General features: G+C 50.1%; 1 protein-coding gene across 1 annotated transcript; it reads right to left on the reverse strand.

The window, feature by feature from the left end:
* Positions 1-948: 948 nt before the first annotated feature.
* LOC149272879 (coiled-coil domain-containing protein 12-like) lies at positions 949-5,766 on the reverse strand. Its single transcript, XM_089506655.1, has 7 exons — positions 5,689-5,766; positions 2,740-2,801; positions 2,036-2,115; positions 1,748-1,809; positions 1,433-1,467; positions 1,250-1,326; positions 949-1,028 (listed from the first exon to the last, which is right to left on the reverse strand). Exons 1-7 carry the CDS (start codon positions 5,764-5,766, stop codon positions 949-951), a joined length of 474 nt encoding a protein of 157 aa, XP_089362781.1.
* Between the last annotated feature and the right edge of the window lie 1,783 nt (positions 5,767-7,549).

Below are 7,549 nucleotides of genomic sequence, written 5' to 3' on the forward strand. Positions count from 1 at the left end.
TCGCATGCATGTGAGCCGCTGCCCCATACAATCGCTGGCAGAGGATGTTGGGAATTGTAGTTTAACCGCTGGCCGTGCAGTAAGCTCTCTCCTGATTGGCCTGCTGTAGATCTTGGTTATACACCGTTTCTGGGGCAAGTAAATTAGCGGCGTATGCCGGCGGTTTTAGGAAAGATTCAGGTGCGGGTAGTGGTTATGAGGTCTCTCCGGCCCGAGCGGTCGGCGTAACCAACGCCAATAACTCCTAACCGGTCCTTCTGTACAGATCTGGAAAACCCCAGAGACAAAAGGAGACAACGGTCCCTCCTCCTCCACCAAGACTCCCAACAGGCTGATCCACGGAATCGACATCCCAAAGCTGTGCGGGAAGAGAGTCATGTGGTGATGTCCCTTTTAACTCTTCATCGTCACCCATCACGGCAGCTTTACAGACCGAGCCGGAACGATTTCACGGTCAGACTCGCCAGGCTGCAGTCCAATTCCCCGGAGCCAAGTGACCGAGAGGGGCTCAAGCAAAATCATTTCACGGGGGTTAAATCGGAAAATGAACTCTCAAGGGAACAATAAAGAGCGAGAGCTGGGAGGGGAGGCTCTGCATTAACAGGTTAATTATAAAACCAGCCAGGACTTCCTCCTGTTACCAGATGCGGGGGAGAGGGGTCTTTGGGGGTATTAAATACGGTTAATACCCCGGAACAGAAAGCTTTGGGAATATAAAGGTAGAGAAGGTGGCTGATCTAAAAATGTTTAAAAAAATAGATTTATTGTCTTTAGAAACAGCAGAAACAGTCCGGGGGGGGGGGGGGTTATTGGGATGCAGACAGAAGTACTTCCCGCCCCTAATGCCGCCGTGGCAGCTCCTAAACGGCAGAGGTGGGTAATCGGCAGCCCTGTTGGGGGCCTCCCAGCGCCTGTCTGTACCGTCCGGCGAGCGGCCGTCCGGCGGCATCAGTCCGAATCCTCATCTTCCTGCTTCGCGGATTCAACGGCCGTCGCCAGATTCTCCTCCTGACCCTTTAACCTCTCGCCTGCGGAGCACAAAGTCACAGGGCTTTACTGCAAGTGCCCCCGATTTAACTATACATTATACAGGCGCGGCTCTGATTTACCTATACACTATACAGGGCTAGCTCCAGCCCCTTCACAATGCGCAGTGAATCCAGTCATAATGTATAGAGAAGTCAGGGAGCTCAAACCCCAGCTCTCCCGTTAGTGAATAAACTCTAGCGTCCACTTATCATCCACTTACGGATTAGCTCCGCGATCGCTCTCTGCGTCCTCTTTTCCAACTTCTCCAGCTTCTTGGCTACATCTCTCTTCAGATCCCTGGGAATAAATGTCGGGGGGGGGGGGGTGAATTAATATAGTAAAATCTCCATATAAAGCACACGATGGTTCAGACGTTTGGGGTCCATCAGCGCGTCGCACTCACCAGTCCGGCTTCCTCGGGGCGAGATTAGCCAAATCCTGCAACAGAAACCAAATGTAAAAATACAGCAGTTCCTGCATCAGGTTAACCCTAATGATGCTGCAACATAAGAGGCACGTCAGGGGCCACATTCCCAGGACCCCGCGCGCTCGCAAAGCTTCCGGCAGCGACGAGGCCCGAGGACCTTCTACAAGCTGCCGCTCTCTCATATATCGCATTCTAACACGATTAAGCTTTAAACGAAGAGGCGCTGCGAGTTCACAAGCACCAGGAAAAAGGCGTATCGACTAAATGACTGAGCCCCCCCCCGACACTCACCACTTCCTCGATGATCGGCTCTGGCTTCGCTGCTTCAAGCTGTTCTTTCACCTTCTCTTCCACTAGAGGGCAGAACGAGACAAGATCACCAAAAGCCTGCGCCGTTACTGCTCGTCGATTACATCGCTAACGATCGGGAGACGCGATTGGCCGCTCCCCACGACCCAGAGATCTCCTCAGCCAGACAGAGGAATTCTTAATCTGATCGCATGCAAAACATTCCGAGCTTTTTGACAGTAAATACGGGTTCAAGTATAACTCTTCCGACCGGCGAGGGGTTACACTCACCGGAGATTGGCTTGGCCTGCGGCACCTGTCTCTCCCGGAGGACGTCATCCTCAGGCGTGTAATTCCTCAACTTCAGTTCCCTGACAAAACACGAGAGGCGCAGAATTAGCGATCGTGAACATGGACCCCCAACACGCAAAAAACACGCAATATCCCAACCAGGTCCGAAGTTTAATGTAACTTTCTATTCACAGAGAAATGACAGACATCCTAGAATACCGGATCTTAACTCATTCTGAAAGGAACTTTAATGTTAATGACGCAGAAAAGGCAATAATCCCCCCAGACACGCGGCGCACGGAGTGTGTGAGGGGCGGAATTAAATCGTCACAGCAGACAGGGGTCCGGCACAAGCCGTTCACCACACCGGGCTGGGAACGAGGGGCAGATACCGGTCTGGGAGGGCGAGAGCCGAGCCGCCCGTCCCACGCTCGCACCTCTCCATCACCCTGACATTTCCAAAGGCCACGCTCGTCAGTCTGCGTTATTTACCAAAAGGCTAAGTAAACACTCACCTCCCGGGAGTGGCCGCGGACATCGTCGCATGTCAGAAATAAATCAATTGGCAATAAAATAAGAGTTAGTTATTAACCCCGATCAGCCCCGTGTTACTGTAAGAAGGGTTAATTACGGGGAGAAAAATCATTGTAAAGATACGGCGTAGAAGACGAGTGGAGAATGAAGGAAGGGCTCGCCGTTCCTACTTGTGTTTTTCTTTGTCCTCTTCGGGAAGCTCCGGATTCTCCGACTCGCCGTCGTCTCTGACCTGCAACAAATAAACAAACTGAGTAAATACAGAACAAAACGGACCCCCCCACCACCCCCGCTCAGGCCGAGATGGCAGCCAGGGTTAATTCGGTAATCACGAGTGTCAAGTCTAGCAGGGATTTTACCTGCACCGGGGGGGGGGGGGGGGTACGCACTCACATATAAGACTTCTGGAATAAGCCATGCCGGGGCAGGGCATGTACCCTGGACCTGGCCCCCAAGGACAGGCACCCTCATAGGACGTGTAACTGCCCGCCTTTTATATTTATGGCAATTTAACTGCTCTTCTATCTGTGGAAAAGCAGGGTTTGGATCCTTCACGATCCTGCAGCCCCGGATGCCAAAACCAACGAGACACAAGCGGGAAGAAAGCTGCAGCAGACAGCCCCGTGTGAGACAGAGCTGAAGCTTCTCCCCGGCGTGCGGCTCGTGATCCAGAAACACGAGGCAACACAGCGACGCTTATCACGATCCACAGATCCTCGCGCTTCCTTCCCCCGGAGCCAAATATAACTGCCTCTCCGACCCAAAATACCCCGGGGGGGGCATCTGTATACAGGAGAGAGGAATAAGATTAAAGAAGCGGAAGAGACCTGCAGACTCCTCAAAAAACTGCTCCCTGGAGACAGGCGGCGGGGGGGGGGTTATTTCATAAATTAGGCTGCGCAGGTGGAGAAAGAAAATAGAACACAGAAAGCCGTGTGATAAATGAATATGAAAGCGCTGAGATCTCGCTTCTCATCCCCAGCGCGTGACGGCGGGCCGCAGGTGGGCCGGGGCTGGAAATAATCTCGCCAAGGGCAAGTTAACCAGGTGTTTTGATCTATACATTGTGCAGCGGAATGCCTACAGACGCAGGGGCCGGATTTCTATCACCGGTTGGAGGCATTTATGTGACGGCAAGCGACTGCTCTCAATCAGCCGCGTGTCATAAAAAGAAGAAGAAAGCACAGCAGCCCACACCCGGCCCTCCGGACGTCACTGGACTCACAAAGCGCTACGAGGGGGATCCGTGCATCGTGTCTGTACTATGTAACCGGAAACATTATTATATCAGAGGGAATCCTCCACCAATCGGAACGCAGATAACTCCCTATACACCGGGCCCGGCTTTTATGTTTCCTGTGAATAGATTTTAAGGTTACTTCCCAAAACGCAGAGGAACCGCCGCCAGCATCGCAGCGACCGTCCGACCATCCGCAGAACCAAAGAAAATACCCACCGGAGCCCCAGACAACAGAAGAGGTTAAAACAATTCAATATTTGGAAGAGTCGTCCCCCGCGAGAGATCAACGAGGCGACCGAAACAAGGAGCAGTCTGCGGGATAAAACGATCAGGACGCAATATGTCCGGCATGGGGAGAGGAGCGAGACGGAGGAGAGAAGAGAGAGAGAGAGGGGGCAGGAGAGAAACATTTAAATCCATAAAGGGATAAAGGACGGGAGAGAATTTATTTCAAAGGAGGAGAAAAATTACAACAAGAGACCGGAATCTAACGCTAGAGAATCAGAGACTGAGATGGGACGGAAGGAAGTTTTACTTTACTGAGAGGGTGGTGGATAAGTGGAGCAGCCACCCAGCAGAAGTGGTAGAGGGTAATACAGTGAGGGTATTAAACATGCATGGGATAGGCATACGGCTCCTGAATCTAAAACGAGACCAACGACTGATTAAGATTTGAGTCGTTACAGCAGGAGAAATAGGCAACCAGGTGGGGGCCGGATGGGGCCGATCTGCCGGTGGGTTCTGGGTTGCTATTTAGTTGGTGTTAAGCTCAGGAATTATATGGAATGACGGGTAGCGTCTGCTACAGAAAACTACTCATTAGAATAAAAAAACGCTATGAATGCAGAGAACGCGATTAAAGCCGCTACAGAAAATCTGACATGCGATGCGCGAGGTCTGAACGCGGCCCCCGCGGACGCAGCAAACAAGACACAATTTATTACGATGAAAGGAGCCGCGGTCCCATCCGGACATTCTCCACCATGGAGGTTATTAAAGCCCTGGAATGTACCACCTATGGAGGAGGCGACCACATTGCATTTATTCATATAGCGCCAGCAGATTCCGTAGCGCTGTTACAACAGCCAATAAAACTATTTAAAATCACAGACAAAAGGACAAGAGGGCCCGGCTCCCGGGAGCTTACAATCTAATCTAGACCGCTGCAAAGGAAGACGTGTGGAGGTTTCTGCAAAGATTCTGGAGCCCCCCGGATCGCGTTCATTCGAGATGTTTGGAAAAGTCCAACTTGATGGATTTTTATTGCCGCTGAACCTCATTCTGCCCACGAGCAGGGAGCCCACAGGCAGAGCTGCCGTAAGCAGGGGGCATGTGGGGTAAATCCGTCTATCCGCAGACTATTCTCACCAGCCGCAACATACTGATTCACCCCGTGTGTATATATATATATATATATATATATATATATATACACATAAATATAAAGCTAAAGGGCTGGTCTGCCCCGGAGTTTCTCCACCTGTCACTTTATTCTGCCTGCTGTTTCTATACACATTATCGGGGCTTTTAGGGCTGTAGAACCCTGTGATCCCCTCATACCCAGCAAACATTCTGACCTCATAGAAAAGAGGGGCAACAGGAGAGGAGAGAGCACACCTGTCAGGCATGGAGGGACTGGCCATGTCAAACAGGGACACTTTGCAGGTATCCCGTCTCTATGCCCCGAGGGGTGACAGACAGAACATTTTACCCCTTTTTGAGGTATTACAGAGAATAATATACACTAAGCGGCCCCTATTAGGCCGTCTAGGGACTCCACATACGTTTGGGCCGTACGTTGGATCCACAGGGGCCTGTCCGGCCACACATCGCAGCTCTGAGGAGCCCCCGTCCCCGCCGCCATCCCGCCCCAGCTCACCCGCTTCTTCCTCAGCTCCTTGAGTCTCTCTTTTCGCCGCAGAGCTTGCTCCTCCAGCCTCCCCACGCTGCCCTCCATCTTCCCACAATCCTCCGCCCGCTCGCGAACCAACAGCCAATCACAGGCTACAATCGCGTCTCCGGTTGAGGTCACGTGATCTCAGCCCAGTGAAATCGCCTGCCGAGTACATGATCGCGTTCCCTCCAGCTACAAGCCGCCAGGCCAGAGTAATGGGGCGCCGAGTGCAGCGGTGATCGCGGTGGTTTGGATTGGTCTGATCGAGTTTTTGGAAGAAAAACAAAGACATTGAAAAAAAATATTGTACGTAAAAATACTATTTCTGTTTATAGAAAACGTTTATTCTCGTGCTTTAAAGCCTTGAAACAGCGTTCGATTCTTTAATTTATAGTTTAACCCAATATGTACGCATTTTCATTAAAAAAAAAATAATAACGGCTGCCTGGATCCGCGAACAGGAAGTTAAGGCGGACGCTCCTAGATTGGTCACATATTAAACATATATATATTGTTTATGTTAATCCGTGATCGCCGTTACCCGGGTTCATCAGGGAATTGACCGGAATGTGTAGAATTTTGGGAAAGTGATGGATTCTATTTAACTAAATATCTGAAAATACAATAAAACCTAAAACAAAACATAGATTTAACGGCACCGTTGCTTAAAATAAATTTTCATGTGGGCTATTCCTGTCTCCATAAATCACAATGTATTATCTGCTCATGATGTCATGGAAGCAGAAGCTGTCTTGTGAGGTCATATATACGTAGCGTTATCTGTAGTGACACGAAGGAAAGAATAACAAAAAATGTAGGTGTCTCTGGAATTTATTCTGATTTTTTTATGTTATTTGGAAGCGCTTTTGATTCACTCTGCTGGGGCTCAGTCCATCCTTCAGGCCATCCAGTCCGGAGTCACAAAGGAAAAGCCAGAAAGAGTCTGGCTGCTCGATGAAGAGGACGATGAAGATGAAGAGGACGTCTCCTCTGCGCTCTCCAAGACTGATGGAATCTCCTGAAGGGTCTTCAAGCTTAGATTTGCTGCTGATGTCGGCCGGTACGGGGTAGTTGAACGGCGGCTCTCTATATCCTCCCAATGCTGTGGCACAGGGGGCTGTTTTTGGGGCAGCTGTGGCACGGGGGGCTGTTTTAGGGGCAGCGGTGGCATGTGGAAGCTGTTTTAGGGCAGAGGCGTACCACGTCAAAGTCTGGCTAACCGTATAATTATAGTGGTTATGCTCCGCTACTGTCAATGTCTGGCTCAGTATATTGTAATGAGAGCTATGCAGTAACATAGCTTTTCAGTTAATGTTATTTATTTAATTTTCTATCCAATGCATGTTTAATACCCTCACTGTATTACCCTCTACCACTTCTGCTGGGAGGCGCCCCCACCTATATTCCCTGCTTGCATCAACTCTTCTGTGATAGAAAGGATGTTTTGGAAGCTGGGATCAGGCGCTGAACCTAGAATTACCGAACTATTTGCAGCTTGGGGAACCCTTGAATGTTTTTGGCAAAAGCCTTAGCGATGCGTAAGGATCTCAGGGGCTCAGCGAAGGAGTCGCCCGGATGTATTTTAGTGAAAGACCTGAACTCATTATTCTAAGCGAGTGCCGGCAGCGATCGATCAGCAACAGCACCAATGTTAGGCGTTTAAAGCCATCAAACCGGTGGGCATTGATTGCTAAACCCATATAGAGACTTCAATGCATTTACAGAAGGGGCACCTATATATATATATATATAACAGCAATCACAGACATGCCGAGGTTCTAGCATGTAGTGGCTGCCTGTGCATGATAGGAGTGTGATTGCTGTTAACAATCAAGTATTGTTATTG

The sequence above is a fragment of the Sceloporus occidentalis genome, unplaced genomic scaffold (assembly GCF_023333645.1).
Source record: "Sceloporus occidentalis isolate IW3139 unplaced genomic scaffold, rSceOcc1.0.p SCAF_404, whole genome shotgun sequence".
NCBI classification, from domain to species: Eukaryota; Metazoa; Chordata; class Lepidosauria; order Squamata; family Phrynosomatidae; genus Sceloporus; species Sceloporus occidentalis.

What these genes read in the sequence shown, in the direction of transcription:
- LOC149272879 (XM_089506655.1), bottom strand. Translation starts at nt 5,766, where the DNA reads ATGGAGGGCAGCGTGGGGAGGCTGGAGGAGCAAGCTCTGCGGCGAAAA. An exon ending in AGGAGCTGAGGAAGAAGCGG is followed by an intron (nt 2,802 to 5,688) that starts GTGAGCTGGGGC and finishes TATTTGTTGCAG; the next exon opens with GTCAGAGACGACGGCGAGTC. An exon ending in AGCCGATCATCGAGGAAGTG is followed by an intron (nt 1,468 to 1,747) that starts GTGAGTGTCGGG and finishes TTTCTGTTGCAG; the next exon opens with GATTTGGCTAATCTCGCCCC.